Here is a 27,912-nt window from a genome sequence, read left to right on the forward strand (position 1 = left end):
GTGAAAGAGGTGCAAAAGCAGGAGGAGAGGATGAGGTGTATAAAGGCCATTTCCCAGGCCAAACAGGGAGAATGGATGAGATGGGAGAGTGTGGAACAACGCAAGATTGGCTGGCAAGACCTATGGTCAATGGAACAGAGCAGGATCAGTTTCCTCATCAGGTCAACATATGATGTTCTCCCATCACCACAGAACCTAAACCTCTGGGTAGGAGAGGATCCCTCATGTCCTTTGTGTTCATCACCTGCAACATTAAGGCATATTTTGACAGGATGTAAGGTGGCTCTTAGCCAAGGACGGTTTACTTGGTGCCATGACCAGGTGCTGCGATGTTTGGCCTTAGCATTGGAAAACAAGCGTAACATGACCAATAAGTTGCCACCTGTTCCATCAAAACATTACACACAAAAGACAACATTCCTCCGCCCAGGAGAGCAACCACCAAGAAAAGGTGTTAAAACCAATCCTCGCCCAGGACAACTGGAAGCTGCTAGAGACTGGAAAATGCTGGCAGATGTTGGTCAACGGCTTATTTTTCCACCTGAGATTGCCACCACTAACCTTCGACCAGATATTGTCTTGTGGTCTGGATCAGCACGCCTTGTTCACCTGGTAGAGTTAACAGTGCCATGGGAGGATTCTGTAGATGAGGCGTATGAGAGGAAGAAACTGCGGTATGCTCAACTAGCCACTGAAGCGGAACAGCGAGGATGGAGAGTCCGGGTTTACCCAGTGGAAGTGGGTTGTCGAGGTTTTGTGGCACACTCTACAACCCGGTTTCTCAGAGACGTCGGATTCAGTGGCCAACAGTTGCATCGCACAGTGAAGAACTTATCTGAAGCAGCAGAGAGGAGCAGCAACTGGCTGTGGTTGAGACAGAAAGATTCTGGCTGGGGATCTCAAGCACAATAGAAAGAAAGAAACGCTGATGTATAGGTAAGTAAGCTGGGCTGAGTTGAGTGGGGGACGGAGGGGGGTGATGCTGGGACGCCAGAATCACCGTCGAGCCCTCTTGAGGTGTCGTGGGCTAGTCGACGAAAGACTGAGGATGGAAGGTGCCCACTTGAAGACCCCAGAGATGTACCCTACTTAGCTCAATCCAGACGGTTGTCATGCTGATGCGCTGGGGAGGCCGCACTGTGGTTGATCCCCGGAGCCAGTGTAACCGGTCTATGTGTGTCTCTCCTTGGCTAGCAAGCGCTGAAACCTGCGTCTCTGTTTCCCTGCCTGCGCTCACACTCCGGCTATCCTATATCTGCATTGTGTTGGTGTTCCTGGATGTTTTGTTAAGAAGTATACCACTGGAGATTTATGATGGAAGACTGCAACGTTTATTTCTCTCTGCATAACAGAAAATAAAATAAAATAAGTAAAAGATGGCTCGGTTCACCATTCATCTCCCCTCTAGAGTACAGTAATGTATTAACTTCACATTAATTTCAGTAATTACATTAAATCGATTTAAAAGAAAATACAAATTCAAAAGACATTGCTGAAAGAAATCACATTTTAAACCGACATGAAAACAAAATACATTTTTAAATTAAAATACAGAAAGACAACATACCTGCATAACAGAAAATAAAAGAAAATAAGTAAAAGATGGCTCGGTTCACCATTCATCTCTCCTATGGGGTAAAAAAACCTTCAGAAACATTTCGGAATTGCCATCTTTTTAAAACAAAATTAATGTAATTAAAATATTTCATTTCACAAACTCAGTCGCAATATTGTACCAATGCACACTGTATTATGTTCATGAGTATTATTTGACTACATTCCAGCAAAATAGTTCATATAAAATAACAAATAACAGAGAAAAAAAATAATGCAGCCTACCCCTCTAGAGTCCAGTAATGTATTAACTAAGATTTGGCGTGCATTCCAATATAAGATTACATATTCGCACACTCTAAACAATAGTGGCTGCAGTGAAAACGCGGCACTGGATCAGGATCTTTGGTGTAGGATTAATAGTGCACTATATACCGGTTACACCAGCATCGCAGCCGTTGTGTGTGCTGTTGCGCCAGGGAGGCAAAATAAGCTGATCCCTGGAGCCGGCATTACACTTCAGCCATTAACACCAGACAGAAAGATATCTACATCATCATCATATGGAAGGAAACATAAATGGATGGAGACACATATGGATCATATTAGTTTACTGTAAAGCTACGTCTTAGTTGGTGCTTATCTTGGCGAGAGCCGAGTTCAAATCAGCATGAAGTTTTAACATCTACTCTCGTGTAACGGAAATCTTGCATGGAATAACTTCTGCCGTGTAAACTTTTATAAGGGACCCATGACCTTGATAAGAAAAACATCTAGTTTTTAATACAAAAAAAACTGCATAAATGAATTTAAACCTTACCTCTATCACTGAAGGCAGATGAACATGGATCTCAGGTTTCCCAAGCCTTGTAGGGGAGAGGCTTACATGTATGGCTTGACACCCCAATTTAAACACTGGGCAAGAAACTGAAGGTTCATGTGTCAAAGTATCAAACCACTCCGATCCGTATTTATGGTGCCTAATCAGAGCCCACACCTGTTCACTCCTATACTGTTACAGCCTGTCGGAAACTTCAAACACGTTTTTCTAGATTTCAAAAAATGGTAATTCAATATAGAACTATTGAAATATTTCCATATTTCAAAGCGCTTCCTCCAGTCCTTAATTAACTGCTATTATTTGAAAAGAGAAAAAGTCATGTTTAGCCACCTTCAGAGTGCTTAAGAGAGCTTGGATTTTATTACTTAGTAGTTTGGTTCTAGTTCTGTAAAATTTTACTTTGTTCAAACAATAGGGTTTTAATTAAAGACTGGAGTAAATGCTTTGAAAATATGGTCCATCATCTTCTTATAGGGCAAGATAAGTATCTTGTTTAGACAATATTTTTTTATAATGATGGCCATTCTTCAGCTTCATATGAGGAACTTTTTTCGACATTGCTTTGTCTATGATTTCCTGGCGGATGGAATCATGGGTGAATCATGTGACTTGTGGGAGACACAGCGATTGCAAAGCCTTTGCAAACAACAAGCAATTGCTGTGTCTTCTAACTACCAGGAAATCAGAGGCAAAGCATGGGACAACCTGAAAACAGTTCCTCATTTGAACCTATTGATTTAGAAAAAAAAGGTTTCTATAAATGTTTTCATGAAGAATGGTTCTTTCATAAACAAGAATTTGCTAATTGCATTGCATTCAATGTTAAGTTACTGCTGCAAAAAGGACTAGCCAAGAACAACACAAAGACAATTTAATAAGCTAGTCTGGGCATCTGATACTGGAAGCAGGAGAAAGTCTCACTTCTGGACCAAAAGGTGTTATCATCCCTGAGGAAACCCATATAACATTTCTCCATAAGCCAGCTTGGTGTATATATGTGTGCTGGATCAGATTTAAAATGAAGGTCCCACATGGTCTGCGGATCACTCATTAAAGAACTGGGGTGCCACTCACAGCAGGAGCATCGCTCACTTGACAGAGCTGTGCTTAATCTCCCAAGAGGTGATGGATGAAGGCTGATGGAAACATGGGGCTCACATGAAATGAGCTTCTTTCTAACTCGCTGTTTACATATCTGCTTTACTTGCTGTGAATGTGATGCACACAGGCTCTTCACATTCAAAAAACATGTTCAGGAATATGCATTGACTGAGGGTGAAAATAACCGTCTTGTGCATTCTTTTTAAGTAAGGCCTGCAATGCTGAACTCTTAAAAGGAATTAAAAATATAATAATAATAATAATAATAATAATAATAATAATAATAATAATAATAATAATAATAATAATAATAAAAGTAAGCTGTTGATGTTTTCGCTGTTGCTAGTACAGTATGGTATGTTGTATGTTTAGAATTTCAGTTTTGTCTTTGTGCATGAAACAACTCTCAACTGGTTTATGAGAAACACTTAAAAAATCATAATTTAAATTATGTTCATTGTGTTTCCATGAACAATGGTTTATTCAGTTTAATCATGTTATAATTGGATACAGTGATGCTGTAAACAGAATCCAGGTGAAGTGTCACATTTAATTAAACCCCAAGAGAAACAGGAGGTGTATTCTCTTGAAATTGCAATCTGCTTCACCTGTTTACCTACCTCTCCTGTAAGTGGGATTTAGTTCATAATTAGAAGCTATTATAACTTTCTCTGAAACATGTATTAATGATCCACAACTTCTAAACCTCAATTTAAAATGTCTGTCTACTTCATTTGCTTATTATAAGTCTAGCAAGGTTTTGTAATCAGAACACATATTTACTGGTCTCTTCCTGTGCATCCAGCAGCTTTATACAGTCCCAGACAAGACTTACAGCTAATAGATTACTTTAGTAGATTAGGCAACAAACAGTTGTATTTTAAAAGTTACAGTTACACTAGTGCTGATCATTGCTGGAATTTCTGAGAGCTTTACCTCAGATATAAATAATAACTTACATCACATTTATCAATAACGTTCTGTCAAATAAAAATATATTTCTCATGATTGGCATATATTGTCATACAGTATGTTTTTTTTTTTTTAATTGTTGGTTTCTTTAACTATTGAAAAGTTTTTCTTCACATTTTGCAATTTAAATTGTTGCACTATATTCCAAGGAATGTATTATTCTGTACATATAGTTGATAAATGCCATGGTCACCAACTTTATCATCGTGCTGATAGCTCTGAAATACTTGTTTTTTCCAGTGTAGATACAGGCTGGGAACCTATTTATCAGCCTTTGTGAAGCAGAGACACTCAGCACCTCCTCCAACTCCCACAGCACGCCCCTCTCCTCTCAGCTGTATCTGGCATTTGTCCTCTGGAGCAAGGTTGCTGGAAAACAGGACCTGAATGACAAGCTGTAAACCAGGCCTGAGTCAATCTAACCTGACAGCCTGGCAGGGCCTCTGCGTGAGTTCCCAGCTTTCGCCTGTGAAACCCCACAGCAGGTAAGGTGGTGGCCCCACTCTTACTGCGTGGGTCACATTGGTGCTGCTCATGTGATAGGAAAGAGAATCCATTGTCACCTGACAGAGTATTGGGACAAGGCTTAGTTTTAGAAGTAATGATATAAGAGATGTTTTAATGATCAATGTTAACAACAGTAAGGTACTGTAATCATAAACACATTAAGACTTCTGGTTCAAACTGTTTAGTCAAATAGTTTTTATTAGAGAGTAAGAAGCTTTAAGTGTTATTTTAATTGTTTTGTACTTTTGTTATATTCAGTGATACACAAATATACCGTATATGCACACACACACGCGCACTCACAAGGTCAACCCCAGCGCTGAAAAGTCACATTGTCACATGACTTGAATAGAATAAGGAACGTTGTTAAGCACCTAAGGAAGCATTAGATCACTTAAATCATTACTTAATAAGAGTACATTTTTCCACCACCTGACAATGTTACTATATGGCTACAACTCAAATCTCCCAAACTAAAAGAGCAAAATATACAAAGCCATGATGTTAATGAGTTAAAATAACCTGACTTGTGACAATAAGCAGACTGAAGACTTTTCACCTGGCTTTGTCTTGCCAAACAGACACTGATAATCATGCTTGCTATGTTACTCTGAGAATGTTTAGTGTTCTCTGTATATGTGAGATATAATGAGTATAACTTCTGGGTCAGGGAGTGAGGGGGACAAAGAGCAGAGACACAACCCTCTTACAACGGTTCATTAAGACAAGATTTAGTATGTCATTAAATATAATTGTACAGCCCCATGTAGAAAGAAATTATACTGTAGAAAAGATTATGCCAGCTTTACCATACTCTGATAACCTCTAAACATGTGTAAAATATTGAACTAGTATTGATCCCTGAGTGGTAACCTGGTAAAGGCACGATCGCATGGTGTGCAGGGTGAGTTATACAGTGAGGGCACACAGGTTTGAGTGCTGATTGTGCAAAGTTTCCAATCTTCGCTGGAGATTCCACAAGGAGCATGTCATTGGGTCTAGCACTCCCGCTGGTTGGGAGGCAAAATCGGGAGTCACATTGCTGATCTACAGCAGGCCCTACAGACCAGGGGTCCCCAGTTCAAGTGGACGCCTGCAGGGCTGGTCATTGTCCTCCAGGGGTCAGAAAAGGGGGTTATTGAGCACCCTTATAAAAATAAAATAAATGCAGAAATATTGTGCATTTAAAGAATCGACAATATAGTACTGCTGTACTGTAATATCATATAACAATACCAGGCTGGTTCCTTCCCCGACCCACCCTCTCTCCACATTTCTTCCCACAACTCCTGCTTTGCACTTTGGCATTGTGGTTCTGTACTTCCCAACTTTATTGCACCCAGGTAACCATGTGTGCAAACTACTGCAACTTGGCCACAATCAGAGATGGCAGACAGGATGAACCAATCCAATGTGAACGTTCTTGCCGCTACCAGCTTCATTACAGCATTTGGGAAGCTGCTTAGTTTAGCGACAGGAAGCACCAGTAAACCCGAAGCTGTAGTAGCCTTCCTCCTTCCACTAGAGGCGACACAGCCTCAGGTGTATCCCTGGGTTTAACGCAGTGCCACTGGGGAGCGCTGACACTGGCAGAATAGAACAATCACAGGCAAAGGCAGGCAGGCTGAGTTCCTGAGCTGCTGTGAAGTGTCATCTTAGCTCCTGATTCATTACCTCCTGCTGGTGTCACATACCAGGGCAGAGAGGACGTGAGGGCACGGGAATTCAACTGTGTAATGGTTACACTCCCCCTGTTTATAAAGCAATTGGCAGGGGGATTTCCAGTACATGAGAGTAGATGTTAAAACTTCATGCTGATTTGAACTTGGCTCTCGCCAAGATAAGCACCAACTAAGACGTAGCTTTACAGTAAACTAATGTGATCCATCTGCGTCTCCATCCATTTGCATTTCCTTCCATCTGATGATGTAGATATCCCTCTGCCTGGTGTTGATGCCTGAAGTGAAGTGCTGGCTCCAGGGATCAGCTTATTTTGCCTCCCCAGCGCATCAGCACACACAACGACTGCGATGCTGGCTCCAGGGATCAACCACAGTGCGGTCTCCCCAGCGCATCCACATGACAACCGTCTGGATTGAGCTAAGTAGGGTACATCTCTGGGGTCTTCAATTGGGAACCTTCCATCCTCTGTGTTTCGTCGACTAGCCCAACAATCAGCAGTAATCTTTTACTTCTGTATAAACTACAGGAGTTTACAGCCTTGTGGTTTACAGTTGTCCTAAGACACCTGTAACATAATGAGAGAGCCAACAGTAGCTAATAAACACAAACATCTTCACCAACTGAGAACAGCTGTACCAACCATCTGGCAAAATCAGTAGATCAAAATGATTGATGAAGAGGAAGAAAAAATAGATTCTAATTGAAGATAATGCTGCGACAATGAAACAGATTTCTGAGTGGTATACAAATTTAATTTGAGAGTTAGAACCTCAGGAAATCAAATTCTTTATAACTAATTATAATAAATAAGGTACACCCTACTGTAAATCCATTTTTGGTGACATTGATAAATCATTCACTAGTGCTTATTATTATTATTATTATTATTATTATTATTATTATTATTATTATTAGTAGTAGTAGTATTAGTATTAGTAATAGTATTGCACTTATACCAGGTGAGTCATAAACAAAGCATCAAAGAGAACATTTGGGTTTATTCAATTGATCAAAACAGGAAGAAAATTAGTTTGTGAAAACAAACATCTCAAACCGTGAGTGTGAGCCTTTTACAATGACAGAATTGGTTATATTTTAATATTACACTTTATAAGTGTCAGAAATGTTGTGTGAACTGACATTGGTGGTATATTCATGATTCATTATTATTTAGGGAGGGTTAAATATGTATTGTTTCCATCCTTTGAATTTTATAGCAAATCATACGCTTTTTCATACGCAATTAGATTTGAATTACAGACACTTATAATAAAGTGTTACCTTTAAATATTGAACAGTGACAGGGACACATGCAGCAGACGTTGATAAACATGTGGACTACATGTATGCAAGTCATGGACAAAGTGCTTGGAGTGCTGCAGAGCAACAAGTATCCAGAATGGCCAAAGCAGTGTCATAAGTGTCATAAGTGCTTGGCTCAATTCAAACGTGTTCTGTAATAATATTGTTCATGAATCACCTGCAAGAATCTCGTAACTATAGAATTTAAAAAAGGCATACCATTGATTATGAGTTTTGTTTGTTAGGATTTTGCTGGTTACCATGTTCACAGCCAGAGATCTACTGCCAAAAACCACATCATTCTGATATGGAGGGTACTATAGAGACCTCTTCCATTTCTTTAGATTTCGTTTTTAGAAGCTTGCATCAAGGTTTCAACCTCTGAGAAAACAGTCAAAACCACAGCTATTTTTGAAGGCAGAAAGTCAAAATGTACCTTCACTGGTGCTCTAGAGACAGATGTGAGCAAGCTTTCCATCTTCGGGGCTAGCAGCTAAAAGTACCCTAGTACTGAGGGATCCACAGTGTCACAATGTTCTATTCCTGGGCCCTGTTACAGCCCTCCCCAAGCAGCCTGTGTGTGTGTGGAAGTCACAACCTCAATGTTACTGCTAGAGACTAACGGAATTGCTTGCAAGCAGGCACATTTTAATCAAAGTGCAAAAGAATCTGAATCGTTTGCAAATTAGTAACGCTTATGCGCTTATGATCCCAGCACAATGGTGTAGCTACCTGTAAACCGATGCCTATTGATGATGACACAGTTTATACTTCAACCACCTGTCAACAACCACGCCAGCACTCCAAAAGCTCTGATAAACATTCTGCTGACAGGTGTTCCCTCCACCACACAACAGTAGGGGTGAAGGAAGACCTGAGATGAATATGCTTTCAGATTTAGTGGCTCTAAGGCCCTGTGATGGATAGTGAGTATCCTGAACAGGCAGTGGGAGGCTTTGTTGAGTTCGTTTCCTCTGTGCAGTGCGGTTGTGCGTACAGAGCAAGCTCCCGGCTTCTAGACTAAGGCTAGCCCTGCAGGTGTCCCGCTTGAGCTCACCAGGCATCTGGACAGTAGGGTCAGCTGTAACACGCCAAGAAGTTTCTGCCGGTTTTGCTTCACTGACACGCAGAAGCACCAGAGCTAATGCGACACTCCCTCCAGAATCCACAGCAAAGACTAGTGACTTTGCACAGCCTGGATGTGAACGTGTGCTCCCTTGACTGTGTGACTCACTCTGCAAACCACGTGGACACGCTTGTACAAGGTGAGCCCCTCGGGGACCCCCATTAAATCATAATTTGAACCCCAACCTATAAATTTATTCTACTGTTCCTATCAGACTGTAAAACTGAAACTCAGTCCCTCGGCTCGACGAATGCCATAATATTCTCATTACAACAAAGTATTCAAAGTAGCATTTTGAAATGGACGAATGAACAACCCCCTATTACCTGTGACACAGGAAATTAACTTTAATTGTTGTGGTTGGAAATATGTTCTTAGTCAAAGTGAAAATAAAGCATGAAAAACAAAAGAATCAACAGAAAAACAGGAAGGGCCTTGTAAGAATCTTGTTAAACTCATGAGACATTTCAATGTTTTGTCATCGAGACAGTAGTCACAGTCAAAGATGTAATCCTACCAAGACTGGATGTTACTACTTGAAGTTGTCAAAGGCCCAGTTCACAGATTTGTCTCACAAAACCCCGGTCACATGACAAAGACAATCCTGCTCCTGTTACTTGTTCAGCTGCTTAAACCCAGGTTTTGTTTTGAAACAATGTAGTTTTGCAACAGACTTTTTTTGTTTTTGAGATATTGGAGCTACAGTGCAATTAATTCCTCTAAGGAGTTTTGTATAATAAGCGCCAATTTTTAAAAAAATATATTATTACTCTGGCCAAAATTAGGCAGGCTGCACATGCTTTTACACTGTTAGGTAGCATTTATTTTTAAACATAATCATTTTAGTATTTGTATTCACACATCAGGATCACCTGGGGAATACATTTATCAATTCGCTAATGTTCGCAAGGAGAAAGATACATTTCCTTTAAACATCATAGTGTATGCAGAACATGTGCCCTCCTACAATGATGCTGATGGGCGGCACATTGTGAGAACAAAAAACGGTTGTTGCAAAACTGGAGATAGGAACGACATGAGACACAGCAAAGGTAAAGAAATGCATTTCTAGTAAGCACTGCTGGGTGTTCTGTAACACAACTAGGATATGGTCTGCTGTTGCTGCTACTGACTATTACTAAACACTGTTTTTATGCCTAATAGATTTTGTAATAATCAACAGGGAGTTGTTAACTGTAGTAACATTATTTTCAAATGCTTTACAAATATAAGGGAATAACAGTAGACTCAAATTACTGCTATTTGAATGTCGTGTTGGGTTTTAAATAGTTTTGCAGGGTCTTTGACTGCCAGAGCCCCACTAGACCACAACTATTACAAATAGAAACTGAGCAGTAATTCATTTGCTTTGTGAAGTATACTGGCTTGGGTTTTATATACTAATTCAAACTATAAGGCACTCTGCCAAGTAGCTAACGGTTAGCCCTGCCAGGCTGAGGGTTAACTCCGCTAGAGTAAATCAATCCAACCCCAGCTGTCCTTCCTATCCAAAATATCTTCTCATTATTCTAACTGTAGTTCTAGTGGGCCGCACCCCCTCACCCCAACAAGGAAGGGCCTGTCTCCTCCCCTCTCCCTCTCAACACTTTCATCACTCCCACACAGGGTCCTGGGAAGTATCCTGCACAGAAAGCCCTCCACAGCCCCAGGCTACACGGACTAACTGGCAGCAATGCAGTGGCCCCGGTCGCAACCCCACTCCCATTTCTCTTCAAAGCTGTGAGTATGCATTAGTGTATGCGATCCCTATGCATTCAGAATGGACTTGTTTGTCATGTATTCTATGCTTTGCACTCTGATTTGTACGCTTCAGTCAAAATGGTCTGCAACTTTACTCATTCACTGCAGTGGTCCTCTAAGCTGTGCCCATGTAACCAGTGTTATGCCCGCTACGCCAATTGGCATAATCTGTAATACTGCAATACTGATCAGCAACCAATTTCCCAATCGAATATCAGACTGGTAATAATCAATAATAGTCAATGCATTGAGAACACATTATTGTTCAAAATCAATAAACAAATAAATGTAGAGCGACTCTTCACAAAAGTCTTCATACACACCTGAAAACATACATGTGCTAACTATGTAACTTATATGTCAAGCTCCAGACAGGGCACTGTGTCTGTATGTGTCCATGTGGATTCCACTATACACTGCTTACTCTTAAGATGAATACCAGTATATTCACTTGAAGGAACCTAGGAAGGACCATAAGGAGACCACAGCTTACCCAGAAATGTGCAACTCAATGCACGCTGATATGATATGCTACCATTGTGGTATCATTCTCTCAATGGCTCATGCTATTTTAACCACCCTTGTGATACCATTCCCTCTTTTAGTATGTAACCGTTGCATTTCTATTGTAGTGCTCCCGTCTGCATTGTGATTGAATACCATTTGCAATGTGTAACTGTAATGCATACAGCTATACAGATACCTTAGCAGCCTGTATGGGGTATGGTGAGGTTAGAGGGGGAGATCCTACAAACAAGTCCTCCACAGTATCTGTATTTATTGTGCATTCTGCTGTACAAACTCATGTTTCATACAAGATTTCTTTATTACAATACAATGGTTCTGTACTAATGGGAGATGGGAAGCTACTGCAGACCCACTGTAATATCAGTACCAGTGTGCTACCCTATCAGGACCACAACATGCAATATTTGTTCCAAATCAATTGTGATGTTGCTTTAGGGTTTATTTAGGGCAATCCACTAGCAGGGCTCAAAGGATTGATCTACAAAGATAGGTTGGATCTATTTAGCCTATAACAAAGAAGAATTAAATGGGACATGATTGAAGTTTTTAAAATCTTAGAAGAAGCTGACATAGTTACCCCGAACCAATACTTTAGCACAGAACAGAAACCAGGACCAGAGGACACAGTTGGAAATGAAGTGAGATAGACTGAGGACAGAGGGAAGGAGAGACTTCTTCACACAGAGAGTGGTGAGGGGATGGAATGGGCTAACTAGTCATGCTGTTGAGGCAGAATCACTTGGATCCTTTAAGACCCAACTTGACAAAGTTCTGAGATCAATCATCTAGTTGGAACCGGACAACCTTAGTTGGGTCTCGAGCTTCCTCTTGTTCTTAAATTTTCTTAGGTTCTTATGTACTTATATACAGTATGTTGCATACTTTCTTTGTTACCATTTAGGTATGTTAAGCTTCCCTGATTGTAATATAACAATGTGATCTTGGAATCATATTTGAAAATAAAACTGAAAGGGTGCTTTTTGAATCTAAAGAATTATAACTTGGAAATATCCTTTTAAAAGTTGGTAGCAAAGTGTAAATACATTGTAAATGGAGGTTCTGAATTTACAGTTTAACCCGATAAAGACAGATTTCTTAGTAGGGATCTTAGATTCAGATTTCATTCACGTGGAAGACTCCCTGTTAACTCGATAAAAGTTAGATCGGTGCCTTTATATTACTGCCCGCCAGCACCATCAAGTGCCCAGCAATGTATTGAGAGGAAAAGAATTCCAAAAATGACAGATCACTAGATGAGGCTGGCTCATACTTTTATAAAGACACTTTGACTAATGTAGCCCATGTTACATAAATCTGACAGGCAACTGGAACTGCAGTTCCTGAAATGGGGTAAATGCACCTCACACCTCATATATATATAAAACACAGTACTAGAGTAATTGCAGGACTTGCAAATCATAAGAAAGCGTAAATAGGTTCCATTTCGCTCTCCTGTGGAGCAGCCCTATTCTTGGAAGGAGTTGGAAGGTACAGTTTTAGAGCAGCAGAGACAGCTTTTCTTCTTCACACTGCTAATCCAGGAGGGAGAGCGGAGCTGGCTAAGGTAACGCAATGCCAGCCCGCAGGCACAGCCACGCTGTATTCTGTATCCCCAGGAAAAGGTGTTTAACCCATGCCATCAGAGCAGCCGCTTAACGCTGGCACACTTACTTTATTCAGAGCCGGGCTCAGTGCTGGTGCAAGGAAACCTGAGGGACCACAAGGGTTTTCATCATTGCACTTCAGATATTACATGAAGGGGAAATGAAAGTGCTGACTGTACTTCAGCTGCCTCTGACAACTCGGTTAAAAATAACGACTGGATCGTGTACAGCAGATCTGTTTTTATTCAGCCATATAGTGAGTTGTATAAGAGCAATCTAATTGGGGCTGTGCAGAAACTGACATTTTCAGAGTAATTCTCTTTAGCACATTTTAAAGGGTACATAAGGACCTTTTTATTTTATTGTGTTGCATGTTCCCATGTGTTGCTACAACTGTTTACATAAGGTGTGTGTATTTATTTATTTATTTATTTATTTATTTATATATTTTTTTACATTTTGACCACTTTTTTAAACTTTTAAATTGCATTCCCTGCCTCAAGATGGCTTCACATATACCTGCATGGACCTCTCAGAACTACATTTCCCATCATCCTCCTGCTCACTGGTAAATCCATCTCAGTTAAGTATCAACACCATACAAAACCAAGTGTTCCCTTGTTTGCTCCTGTCTACTCAGTTATTGAGTACCAATCAATAACTATCTGACAGTGTGATGTAATATAGAACCTGTCGTGATCAAACCATCTAAAACATCTCATATTTTATCTGTGAATATTTGTCTTTCCTTTCTTTTATCTGTTTGGTATCAAATCCTATTGATTTCACTTCCTGATTTTCACTTCACTCGTTTACATGCAGTGAATTGTGGGATTGTAGTCCTGGCAACATTCAAATCTAACCCTACACCTAAAGGAGGTAACCCAGAGCTTTAAAATAGATGCTCTTACTCCTTCATAGCATTAGCATCATTAACACTGCCCCTTTTGTCCTGTGTTGAAGTTTCTTCTTGTTTATTTGAAATGCACTTTAAAAAAAAACAATTGTTTCCTGGTACCTAGTCACTTCCTGTGTTGTAGGTCAGATTTTCTCCGGTGGTTTAAATGCAATCAGACCAATCAGGCTTGGTTATTTTTTATCCCTTTACTGATCATTAAAAACATTTTATTTTATATTATATTAAACTATTCTTTTAATTCATAATTTGAGCTTTCCTTAAGTAATAAACATCTTGCTAGAGGTCAAAATGTGTTAAAGACAACTGAAACTCTTTCCACTGTGGTCCAGGTATTTAGAGGGTTGCGTCCAAACAGATTACCATCTGACACAGGTGCGAGACTGAAGGCTAATATTAGTCCTCTGGTGCAGGCTGCCTGTTAACTCTGGAATATGGGGCAATGGGTCCAGGCTGTCTTGGAAATTAATTAGAAAGGCAAGAGTGGCCAATTGGATGAAGAGCTGTGATATCCCAGAATGCAATGCACGACACATATAAGCAGAGTTATTATTATCTGTGACTGGTCAGGTACAAACTTACAGTCAGTTTGTTTAGTTCCTAGTTTAGGTCTTTTGTCTACCATCCATAGTTATAAAACACTCAATGGTAGAATATACTGTAATAATAAAAGAAACATTGCCTTTCTCAGTGTTGTGTTTCATGGAGTGTTGTGTTTATTTCACTCACGAGGATGGCTGTAAACAACTCACTTGCACCCAGTGGCTTGTTGTTTATCCACATTTAATTGTCTGGTTCATTTTTCTGTTAATTGCTGCTTTTTTCCCTTCTGTATAGGTTTGTCAGTAATCCTGAGCTCCATTCAAAAACATCTGTTTTTATGAATAAAACACATTTTTATATTTATTAAACTGCTCTTTAATGTTGGTAATGGGCCCATTAGTAGTTCAGGACCGTCTCAGCAAGGCCATACTTGATTTTATTGATAAAAATGTAACCATTCATAAATAAATGACGGTGAAAGCTTTGTGATTAGAGCCCGTAGGCAGAGTTACTTATAAAATGTTTACGGGTCCATACACTACTTAAAAGGTTCTTCAGAAGTTTATTAAAATTCGGCTTCTTCCTCACCATTTTTCTATACTTAAGAAGTCAAGTAACAAATATGTTACCACATTTTAAACAAATATTTGATTAACTTTTTCTTTGGAAAAGTAAACATTTTATAAATCATCAGTATGTAATGTCAAAGCAGTGAATTGTGACTGCATTGCCAAGGCTGAAATTCAAGGTGCTACGCTTGTGTTACATTCAATGTGAGACGGCAGTGTTTTTCAGCACATGGATAATACTGTACATTTGAAAGGAGCTGAAGAGTGTGTGAAGTTGTTACAAGCGTCCAAAACCCCAGTGAGGAGTGCAGGAGAAAAACACTTCCTTACAGTGCTGCATTGCTTGTGAAGCAGGAACCCTTTCATGTTAATCTGTGAGTTCCTGCCTAGCTGTAGCTCTTCAATCCCATCAGGATCCGCTGCCTTCCTCAACCACCTGTGTGTTTTCTGTGTGACTGGAGACTCATCTCTATTTTTATCAGTAGCACAGCCTAGCTTGCCCACAGGAAACTGATCTCTGCCTCATGCTGAGTGACATATATCTGTGACCTATATCTATAGGGGCTTCTGTTATCTAGTCACGTTCCTAACATGTGGGTTGGGTTTCTGAATTATGTATATAAATACTTACTTGTTATGATTATGTTTTATGTTTTTTAAAGTCTGGTGGTTTGTGTGCATAAACTTTTTCTAGGTATGTGTTAGAAAGCCAACAAATCTAATTCAGTTTCATAAATCAACAAGATCAACAAGTGACTATTTTTTATAACGGGTGTTACCAAGCCACTGAACCCTGGAAATGAGGGTCCAGCCTGGGAAGTCTCATATGGACTCTGGTCTGGTGTTGACCAGAAGGGTTTGCTGGAGTATGATGAGTCAAACTGGGTTTGGGGTAGGGTAAAAGCCAATGCAGGGATCCCTGTGAGTCCCCAGCCCAGACCAGGAACTTGACGAGAGTGGGATTCGAACCACATTGGCATGACTCTCCAAACAATATTTTACTAAATGAGCAACTGAAGACCCATGTCCAGGACATCAGTATTTTATATTGGGGCGTCTGTGTCTCAGTATTTTCTACAGAAAGAATATTTTGAATATGTATACATTTTTGTACAATATATATATTTTTATTTTAGACCTCCAACACATCATCAGCAGAACCTCCTGAATGTGCAGCCCAGCTGGGACTCCACAGAGAGGCTGCTGGCCCTGGAGAGAGAGGAAGACAAAGGACAGGACCCAGCGGAATACTGTTACGGTCAGTCTCACATCACCATAGCAACCACCAGCCACTGGGCCATCTGAGCCTCTTTCCTTAGCAACTGGGTTGACATCCAAGCCAGTTTCTGTTTGCAAATCTGTCTTTCAGGTAGCCTTGCACTTCCTTGGTAATTTCAAGCAGCTGCTTCCCCTATTGACTGACATGCTTTGCTGACAGTAACATGCTTTGACCCTGAAGACACAGCTGAGAGGACATGGCTTAGAAAGTGCAACAGTAACAGACCCCCTAGAAATAAGGCAAACAAACTGAGAGCTTTATTTAACCTATTGTAGTACCACATATGAAAGTGCATGTTTGTTATACTATATTTTCTTTTAAAACCACACGTGAGACCTACAGTATATAGTGACAAGAAATGCGCAGAAGATTTATGGAATTATTTTGATGTCTACAACCACTTTAAAATCAACATAATCTATTACATATTGTGTCTTCCCTCATGTTCTGACATATACCTCATGTACATGCCCATTCCTAGAACATTTGCACACACAGTTGGTTAAACCAGGTTTTGCATTTCTGTTTTTTTTTTTCTCTAGGAGGATACCACCTTGTAAATATAGGGGACACGTTTAACGGAAGATACCAAGTGCTGCGAAAACTTGGGTGGGGCAACTTTTCCACCGTATGGCTGTGTCAAGATTTACAGTGAGTACATGTTCAAGACCCTTAGCTAAACTCCTGCCTGATCCTTAGCATCAGCTGGAGTGTTATACTATGTGTTTACCCTTGTAAAAGTGCACCATAGTAAAGGTATAGCAAAGTGCGATAAAGCATAGTGAAGGTATGGTAAAGCATATACAAAAAAAATAAAATTGGTAGTCTATGGTAAATGCCAAGTAAAACCATGGGAAAAGCATGGAACAGCTGCACATTTACAGTGATAAACTTTCATATTTTTTGAGAATTATAATTTAAATGTGTATTGAGCAAGATGATGACTTTTTATCTTCATTTAGGCTGAAATAAAAGAAGTTGGCAAGAAAAGTTTACCACGGTAGATATTCAAAGTAAGAGCAGCTGACTATGCTTTTCCTGTGCATAACCAGCATGGTTAATCTCCATTGTCTTTACATTGCTTTACCATTCTCTCACTGTGCCACAGAAATGCTTTACTACATGTTTTTACTGCTTGCTATGTTTTTATGTTTGTAATTGTTCATTGAATCCATTAGTGCATATCTGGTCAGAGCTGCTGGTTTTCAGCTGGTCGAGCGGTCAGGAGACTTGGTTAAGCTGGTCCATAAAACAATTGGTCCCCCATTACAAAATCCTTCTTAAGTCAACTGTATTTTTACACTGCTAAATAAATCGGACTCTCTTGCATAGAGGTTAAGATGCTTGCCTGCAGTGTGCATGGTCAATGGTGCACCCAGCCCCTACCCTGTTACCTGCAGGTGCAGTGAGTAAGGTCTCATAGAGTTTAATGGTGGAAGAGTGTTGCAGACAGAGTAATGTACTGCCCTTACTGATTCTGATCCCTGTCATGTGATGAACGTCAAAGCTCTATAACCACGAATGCAGACCAGCCCTTTTGCACAGTGCTTAAGATCCTCACTCGGTCGCCTCTTCACACCAAGCCCCCACTCTGTTACTCTGGCACTGTGGATTCAGTTGTTAACTCTGAATGCGTGCCCCTGTGTTTTCAGGGAGAAGGGCTGTGTAGCTGTGAAGGTATCCAAGAGCGGGGCTGAGTTCACTGAGGCTGCCCAGGATGAGATAACTCTTCTCAGATGCGTAAGTCCATTCTGAGGGGCTCTTTCATTTCGACTAATAGCTAGTGAAATAATTCCAATAAAATAAATCTTACTTGTTATGCACTTCCAAAGCATCTTGTATGTGAAGGTATGTGCAGTTCAGCAAAGAGTTGCATCTGGGATGTCTGCTAAGTTAAAGAAGGTTCTCAGTTGGCTAACCTGGCTTTCTATTACTGTTTCACATTCCAGGTCATTTCACCCTTGCAGAATATTTTGGATCAAAGCAAGTCTGAAAGACATATCAGTCTCTAGGGGAAGCAGCTGGGTGGATGCTGACAGGAAAGGTGGTGTTGTAGGGCAGGGGACAGTTTCAATCAGAGATTTCTTTAACCTATGGTATTAGACATATTTTTCTTTACTTTAACTTCTTTCAAAACTGCAGACCTGCATAGTGAATCAAAGTGTGCAACAGAGAACATTTACTGAAGTATTTAGTTAGATAGACTTTTTTTTAAAACTTCTTATAAGTGTAAAAAGTTGTCAGGATGTTAACAATGAAAAGAAAAATCACAGGTACGTTATTTAAACAGTAGCAACACATGGGGATGCGTAACACTATATTTAACAGCATCAGTCTCTACCTGTATTTAATAGGTGTTTGAATTGTTCTGGAGAGATTCAGGGTGGTGCACACTGCTGGATTTCTATAATCCAAAAATGAACATGGGACAATCCACTTACCCAGTCCTGCTTTTGTAATGCAGATCAACAGTGTGATTGTCCTTCACTTCATTCCCAAGCACAATTTTCTAAGGGATTGCACATTACATAGGTAGGATGAGTACAGTATTGGTAAAATAGCAGGGGCCACAAATCAGTCTAATTTTTTTTTTTTTTTTTTACTGTACTCATTAGTCATATTACAGGAATAATTTAAGCAGTAATTAGTCTCACTGGACTAGATTAGATTACCTTCTGGGGGTGATTCAGGCCTGCATTGAGGGAAAGCAGTTCACCTTAATCAAACCGATTTCTGGCACAGTCCTCGTTTATTTATGTATTTATTTATGACACTTCTTTTTTCTGTCCAATTTGAAATGCTTCATTTGAATATTGCCTCTTCAGGAAAACTGAAGATAAATCTGGATCCATTCACAATTCTCAGTTTAAACACATTTCAACAAGGAAGTTATCACACAGAGGGTCATGTGCTGGACATTTAACTTGGTTCAAAAGTTCTGGACAGGAAGTGCCGAGGTTGTTTACCGCTGACCATGCGTTTCACCAGGATGATATGGGAGAGTTCAGAGGCCTTTAAAGAGATGTAGGAGTTCAAATCCCAGAATGCATTGTGAAAAACGTGTCCTGCAGTGTCACAGTAAAGCCAGAGTCATGTGATCACCCTTAAACTGTGTTTGTTTCCAGTTTCAAATGGAAAAGTTATTTCTGGTGAGTAACCAAAGACACCCACAGAAGGGTGACAAATATATTAAGCAGGATAGTGCACACTGCTGCCACCTACTGTGAACTTGTTGGTACTACATCAACAACATCACCAACAGAGAAAAAAACAGACAGTGGTGTTAGTGAATTGATTCCTGGTGGCTTCAGTTTGGTAAGCCTGTAATGTGTTTAAATTGTCCCTAATGCCGCCTCTAATTCCTTCAGGCAATCTGCTAATGGCAGGCATGGGATTGTACAGACATGGCATTGCTTAAGTAGCATGTATAGAATGTGGATTAAACAGCTGTTTCTGCCTCTCTGTTTTGTTCACAGGCTGGTGGTCCCAACAGGAAGCAGCACTCATACAGCCAGCGGATTGTGACTCTACTTGATGAGTTTAAACTAGTCGGGAGAAATGGGATCCGTATCCTTTAGCCTGCCCGGTGGAAACATCGTTGTGTCCCGTGTGAAGGCTGGTAGTTCTCGAGGCTGCGGTTTGATTAGATATGATAATGTCTGTGTGGTGTGCACAGTCATACGGTCAGGGGAGTGAAGGTTTGCGTCCTGGCTGTGTGAAGTAGCTCGTCTTTGCTGAGGATTCCACGGGAAGCTTTGGCTACCGCAGGTTAGGGTGGTAAAATCAACAGGGGTCGCCTCACTGTGCTACAGTGGCTCCTACTGGCCAGACGCCCAGTGAACTGAAGCAGCCTTTGTCCCCCAGGGGCTGGTAGCTCCCCGTCATCCACTATAGAGCTTCTGGGTGTAAAGAACAGCTTTTTTTAAAATAATATTTATCCAAATATTTTATTCCCAACTTACTATATCTAATTTCTGTTCCTTCAGCGTGACAATTCCCCACACAGCTCAAGAGAACTGAAGGTCAGTGAGCATCCTTTGATCCCACAACCAAGCCAATTGCCTCTTTACACCCAGGAACTCAAGAGCGGATGTCGGCGAGCTACCAGCCCTTCAGGTGTCCACTTGAGCTCACCAGGCGCCTGGTCAGTAGAGTCCACTGTAGTGCGATGAGGAGAGACAATTCCTGTCTGTTTTGCCTCCCTAACTTGTGTAAGGTGATTTATTTATGGCCACACAACTTTGAGTAGTTTATTTACAAAAATCCCTAAATAGCTAATTGTCTCTTTTCTGTCATCATGATTAAATATTGAAGCAAAGGGTAATTTAGCAGTACATCACATGCCATGGATACAAAAGCAGGTTTAACAGAATGTTTGTGCACAACAGTAGGGTTCAGTACTAGGATGTATGGTCTGTCTGCATTGCCTCCAAAGCGCTTGTTCCTCCTTCACCTGGCTTTCAGATGTGTGCCTGGTGTTCGAGCTCCTGGGACAGGACCTCCATTACTGGATGCTGGGCTCCAGGCAGACAGGGCTCCCCCTCCCCTGGGTCAAGCTCATCATCCAGCAGGTGAGAGTAGTCATTCACAGCACTCCCTCTACAGGCCATGAAGCACACTGCAGCTCTTCCCTCGAGTGCAGAATTCAAACAGAGCCTAACAGTCTTAATTTGAAAAGTTGTTGCTGAAAACTACCAGAAAAAAAGGTTCCTGAATATTGCCACCTTTTTCAGGGGTTTAAAATACGATTATTTTAATACTTAAATAAATATAACCCTGTATTCCTGAATAGCACTAACAGACTTAATAAAACACATGAATTAAGGATTTGTGAGTAGAACCCCTTGTCTGTGATATACTGTATGTAGAATATCTTATAGAGTGCTCTACTATATGTGATATCCACCCTACAAGGTCAAAGCAGCTTTCTGGATTGAAAATCAGCTTGTATTTTACAACACCCTATACCATTAACTAATGTTAATGAAACTTCTTGTATATACAGTACAGACTATCTGATACAAGCCTTCTGATACACAATGTGGACTCTGCATGTGTTGATGGTCTCATTCTCTGTCTCAGGTACTCCAGGGTCTTGACTATCTTCACACCAAGTGTAAGATCATCCACACAGACATCAAGCCGGAGAATATCCTGCTCAGTGTGGGGGAGCAGTGCCTTAACCAGCCACCAGGGGGCACCAGGAGTGTGCGATGTCACCTGAGGGGAAACCAAAGAGGAATCCAACCAGGTACAAGACTGCTACCTTTCTGGACGCAGGGATGGAAATAAAAGTCCTATTGCATAGCAATTCCACCCATTTGGGTTTTATGAGTTTAGCCACAGTGTATAGGTACCAAGCTCAAGTGTGTCTTATTAAACGCATTGTAAAACCTGGGATGGATCAAACTGCTATACAATGGGCGTCTTCTTTCTTATTTCATCTTATTTCCTGGGATGGGTATAAGCAGTGTCGAATTCCAGAAAACTGACTTAACGAATTGTATGTTCTCAAGGCATTCTCATGTATGTCATTGCCCAAATATGGCACATTGGTCTTCACACTTCTAATTAGCTGTAATTTGCTAAAAGGGAACTCAACAGGATACTCAGTGTAGAGTGGGTGGCACTTTACGCTTTGAGATGCTGCTCACAGCCGAGCAATGCCACTTGGCAGGTGGAGGCTCCAAATGGAAGACACTAAGATTCTACAGGAACCTATAATGTATCTGCGTGTTAATGCCCGTCAGTCCTGTCAATATGGGCACGTTTGTCTGGATGGCCTCAGTTTGCTTTGCCTGTTTCATATGGGCTTGCACAGGGAACAGCTGCACTCCCCAGTCCCCTGGATTCACTCTTTGTTTCAAGTTTATTTTTTGTTCTTCCAGATTTGTCTCCCTGTGACAGCCTGCTGTTCAAGTCCTGTAAACCTGAACAGATCAATGTGAAAATCGCAGATCTTGGCAGTTCCTGTTGGGTGGTTAGTTGATCCTAAATGAGGATATTTCCTGTGTATGTCTATAGGATTGTGAATGGAAGACATGCCATGGTTTAAGTGGGTATCGTTAATGCAAAGCGTAATCAGCAAGCAATGGAAATGTTTTCTGCAGGGTGTCCCATCAGTCCAGCATCAGAGGTAATATCAAATATTCTGCTGCTTAGTATGTTCTCTTTAGAATCAGGCATGGCCCCGTCCCGTGGCCTATCTGCACCAAACATCAAAATGATCTCAATTCCCGCCTCTTTGCTTAAAGGCATTTCACACCTGAAAGAAATACAGAGATGCCCAATGTATCTATGATGCCTGACTTACGTACTTAAAAACAGGTGAAACTCTACTTGCTAAGAAACTCCTACAACAAAACGATCTGCACATTAAAATTTATTTAATTAAGATAATTATTGTCCTGTACCAACATGTTTAGTGAACAAGGGGTACAATGGGAAATAAATGCCCTCCAATTACTATTATTAATCTGATCAAACACTTGAATAGCAGTGTATGCTACAGGCTATTAATTAAAAAATTAAAAAAAATTAAAATCTGCTGAATTAAACTTTCTGTTTTTCATAGTACAAGCACTTTTCAGACGAGATTCAGACCCGGCAGTACCGGTCCCTGGAGGTTCTGATTGGTTCTGACTATGGCACCCCCGCTGATATATGGAGCACTGCGTGCATGGTAAAGAGCCCTGCAAGCATTTCTATACACTGTAAAGCATACAGCGCCCTATATTGGCAAAGAAGAATACAAAAATGATAACTGTATAAATCTACATTGCAGAAAGCAGCAGCTAAATCATGGTTCTGAGCTACGAGGTTTATACTATCAAAATAATTGCATCCCACGGTTTTATTTCACCAGAAAAGATCATCATCAGCCATCTTTGTGTAGAAGAGAGCAGAGAACACTAAACTGGAAGCTAGCATAGTTTAGTGTCACACTGACCATGCTTACGGGTCCCTGCTGCTTTAAACAACCTGGACTGATCAGAGGTGGTGGACTAAAGCCATTCATTCTTGTTCCAGGCATTTGAGTTGGTGACGGGGGACTCTCTATTCGAGCCACACGCGGGGAAAACCTTCTCACGACAAGAGGGTGAGTCAAGAGAAGCTGCCCTCTTTACTGCAGTTTGTAGAGAATACATTGAAACAGACTTAGGTCAAGACCCTGACAATACCAAAGCTAACCTTTTACCAGAAAATTAAATGTTTCATTGCAATTTGAGAAGTGACTCCCCAGATATATGCAAAAATGGAAGCGTGAGACACAGACGGAGGAATGGACAGACAGACAGACACCCCCCATATCTCCAGAATCTGATAGTCTCAATATTGTAGGATAAATAATGGTAATACTAAGGTAAGTTTTATGACAATTAGATATTGTCCAGATGTATGCAAACATGCAACACCCTTCAGTATATCCCCAGAATCTGATCTTCTCAATAACTTAACATCCTTTTAACGCATGCCATGTGTGAATTGTATTAAATTATTTTCCATGTTAGCCAATATTTTTTTTACCAATTAAAGTACTAATCTTTGTTTTTACACAATTGAACCAAATATATTGAACTATGAATCTATAAACTTATGGCAACTGTCTGAAAACTGTTTGAAGCCTGTGTAGATATGTTTTCATTGCAGGTGCTGGTGAGGAATGATTCTGAGTCTGGAACATGAACTGGGTTTCTGTGCTGTCTCACTCTTACCTCATCCTTCACGCTCTCTCTCTCTTGTCTATGCAGACCATATCGCTCACATTATCGAGCTGCTGGGGAATATTCCGGTGAGACTTGCTTTGTCTGGGAGATACTCCGGGGAGTATTTCAACCCCTACGGTAAGGTAGCCTGGGAAACAGGGCTGGGCTGGGTAGCCTCCATCTTGTTTGCTGTACAGAGCACACTACATTGTTGTACTGATAAATACAATGGTTTCAGTGTTAACATGTGCAGCTGTTGAAGTTTATTAGGTTTTTAATGGCATTAGATATGTTGCCAGCCTCACTATTTTGCCAGTTTTGGCCCTTGCAAGCGAAGGAAGGGCTGTATTACAAAAACAAAACTAACACAAAAAAGCAGCATTACATTAATATAACCATAAACCATGCCATGCAAAATGTTATTTAATCCAATAAAAACAGAATGCAACACACAATTTGAACGCTATGTAACTTTGTTTACATTATTTTTTAATATAAATATTTTACATAACATGAAATGCAACATTAAAATAGTACCCCAGTCTTGCTAGACATGGGTAGTTGGTTGCATATTAAACAAGACAAATGATAGACTGTAAGATGAGAAGTGGCATTCAGGGACTGAGTAACTGACAGTGTTATGTGAGAAGAGTGGCAAACAATAGAGTGTAAAATGAAGGGATACTTTGAGAAGACGCGGTGAAAGGGCTCTCTTTAAAAACTCTCAGACATTAATGAGACCAGGGAAAAGATCAAGGGAAAGCTGTCTGTATGCAGTGTTTATAAAGTGGTGACAATGAACACTCCAGGACCTAATGTTTAGCAACCATTCAGAACAAGTTTTCCCATAAAAATATTGTTAGGCCTTTATTGTTCTGGGGTTCTAATACTATTTTCAAATCGTGCGGCACGTGGATCTCTGTACTGAAAGATGGCAATACATCTCAAGATGTACTGGATAACAAATAGTAACACTATGTAACACAGTTTTTGTTCCTGGGTAGTAAGTGTTATTTCCTAATTGCTTATGCCTCAAAAGTATAGAAAATGGCTATTATTCCCCACAAACTTTGCTTTTGTGACCAGGACAGTGATATTTTGAAATTTACCTATTTCCAATGAGAAAACGGGCGAATTTGTGTCTTTTCGTTCACATAAAGTCAGAAAAAAACAACATATGAATCCAAATTAACATGTATTTATACTAAAGTAATTCAAAAATGACTACAAAAGATTTAGAAGTGAGTAGTTTTTCGAGATTTACAATTATACTGTAAATCACTTTCACGAATCAGCCCCCAAATGTAGTCTCCTATCATGTTCTCGTTATACTCTCCTTGGTAGCGGCGTTCAAAGTCCAGTATATCCTGGTGGAAGCACTCGCCTTGCTCCTCCGAGTACGCTCCCATGTTCTCCTTGAATTTATCAAGATGAGCATCAAGGATATGGACTTTGAGGGACATCCTACAGCCCATTGTGCCGTAGTTCTTCACCAGAGTCTCAACCAGCTGCACATAGTTTTCGGCCTTGTGATTGCCCAGGAAGCCCCGAACCACTGCGACAAAGCTGTTCCAAGCCGCTTTCTCCTTACTAGTGAGCTTCTTGGGGAATTCATTGCACTCCAGGATCTTCTTTATCTGTGGTCCGACGAAGACACCGGCTTTGCCTCAGACAGCTTAGGGAAGAAGTCTTGAAGGTACTTGAAGGCTGCCGACTCCTTATATAGAGCTCTGAGAAATTGTTTGATAAGGCCCAATTTAATGTGCAGTGGTGGCATCAGCACCTTCCGGGGGTCCACCAGTGGCTCCCACTTGACGTTGTTCCTCCCCACAGAGAACTCGGTCCGCTTGGAAGGGTCCACCATGCAGAAGTAGCAGTTGCTTGAGTGGTCAGTGGGTTCCCGCCAAATTCTTGGGATAGCGAACTTCATGGCTCTCTTTTCCCCTCTGTACCATCCTACAAAAATACATTTATTTCACCCATGACTAATGTGTAAGATATTCTCTCAACATTTTTCATATACGATATATTTTTTCAATAACATTGAAAATTGTAAAACATTTTAAAATTAAGAACTTTTACAATTTTAAAAATTAACAAATTTTATAACATAAAATTCCGAGCAACAATTGTCCATCTTACCTTCCAGAGTTTTTTTGCAGTGCTCGCAGGTGAAATGAGGTGCCCAGGGTTTGTCTTGATCCCCGACAGGCATGCCGAAATATGCCTTGTAGGCCTCACACATCTTAGCAGATGCTTCCACTGAGTACTTTTTCGCTCTTGTCTTGATAAATTGGCCGCAGACATAGCAAAATGCGTCTGCCGGATGCTTGCAGCCTCTTGATGCCATCTCAGAAAAATGCAGATATGTATCCACTTAGGCAGCTGGAACTAAACTGAACTGGTGGGCTTAAGGCCCCTGTATTTATACTACTATTTATATTACTGGAAAGTTCTAGAAAGTTCTAGAAGTTACTCCAAGTTTACTCAGCACTGAATCTATCTGGAATGTTCTGGAAAATAGGTAAATTTCAAAATATCACTGTCCTGGTCACAAAAGCAAAGTTTGTGGGGAATAATAGCCATTTTCTATACTTTTGAGGCATAAGCAATTAGGAAATAACACTTACTACCCAGGAACAAAAAAAAAAAAAAAAAAAAAAATTTACACGGTGTAATACAGGCTATCCTTACACAAGTTTATCACAGTATTTTTGCACCGCATTTTGTGCAGTTTTACCACCTTTTTCCTCTGGGTATACAGTACCACGCATTTACCATAGTTTACCATGAGTTTTAATATGCTTTACCATACCTCGTTGGTCTACACAAGGCTTACATATGCATTATTACACTTTGCTAAGCTTTTACTATGGTAGTTTTTTTTTTTTTTTTTTTATAAAGGTTGTCGTGAGGACCAGTTACCTTTAGCCCGCCCCTCTTGTCTTTCCAGGTCATCTCCGGCGAATCCAAGTGCTCCGACCCTGGAGTCTGTGTGAGATCCTGGTGGAGAAGTATGACTGGCGGCTGGAGGAGGCATCTGTCTTTGCTGATTTCCTGCAGAGGATGTTGGAGTTCATTCCAGAGAAGCGGGCCACAGCAGCACAATGTCTGCAGCACCCCTGGCTCACTTCCTGATCCCACTGCAGCCGAGCCAAGCCAAGCCAGGACAGCAGCAAAACATACCAATAATAATAATAATAATAATAATAATAATAATAATAATAATAATAATATTTGGTGCTACAGCTGGGGTCACAGGTTGCTTGTGAAAACCACAGCCACAATACTTTATGGTTTACGTACCTTTGCCCTAATAATTTACCTTGGTAAATTTGCACAACATTTCTGTACTTTTTTATGCCTTACCCATGTGTATACTGCGCATTTACTTACCGTTCTTCTCTATGCTTTAACACATGCTTTCTTACACTTTGCTATGCTTTTACCATGGTATACGCGGTAACCTTTTATTGAAAAGAAATTTGAATTGCAAAGTTGTCAAAAATGTGTACTACAATACTCTCCAATAATAAATGTACCTTGATGATGGGTCATTTATTGCCCATTTTAAACCTCAGAACCCTTGCTAAATATTTTGGTATGTCTGAATAGATACATTAATTGTCCTATCTTCATACATTTTTAAACATCTCAACATTTCTTAAGCAGAGTATTGCAAGAACTGAGCTTATATAATCAGATGTAAACGAGTTGATCTAATGATGTGTTTTTCTGTAACTGTACTTTATATATTCTTCAAACAAAGTGAAATGTTCCTATTACATTTTGTTTTTAAATAAAAAAAAAGCCAGGATGTCTGTAATGTCGTTGAATTTAAACTCGTGTTAGAAACTATTCTTTATTACTTTTACTACAGTACATACACGGCTGAAAATGTGTTAATAAAAGTAGAGCCC

General features: G+C 40.3%; 1 protein-coding gene across 2 annotated transcripts; it reads left to right on the forward strand.

Annotated features, from left to right (window-relative positions):
• The first annotated feature begins 827 nt into the window (after positions 1-827).
• Positions 828-27,862, forward strand: si:ch211-220i18.4 (SRSF protein kinase 1). 2 transcript variants are annotated; one of them, XM_058999572.1, is made up of 13 exons: positions 828-936; positions 10,713-10,826; positions 16,144-16,265; positions 16,829-16,937; positions 17,939-18,026; positions 19,763-19,853; positions 20,751-20,857; positions 21,369-21,537; positions 22,175-22,266; positions 22,861-22,968; positions 23,316-23,385; positions 24,038-24,130; positions 26,946-27,862. In XM_058999572.1, exons 2-13 carry the CDS (start codon positions 10,780-10,782, stop codon positions 27,128-27,130), a joined length of 1,281 nt encoding a protein of 426 aa, XP_058855555.1. In that variant the 5' UTR covers positions 828-936; positions 10,713-10,779; the 3' UTR covers positions 27,131-27,862. The 2 variants fall into 2 exon arrangements, with proteins under 2 accessions (XP_058855555.1, XP_058855556.1); XM_058999573.1 differs by lacking the exon at positions 828-936 and adding an exon at positions 10,067-10,138.
• Positions 27,863-27,912: the final 50 nt, after the last annotated feature.

This window comes from Acipenser ruthenus, chromosome 25 (genome assembly GCF_902713425.1).
Source record: "Acipenser ruthenus chromosome 25, fAciRut3.2 maternal haplotype, whole genome shotgun sequence".
NCBI classification, from domain to species: domain Eukaryota; kingdom Metazoa; phylum Chordata; class Actinopteri; order Acipenseriformes; family Acipenseridae; genus Acipenser; species Acipenser ruthenus.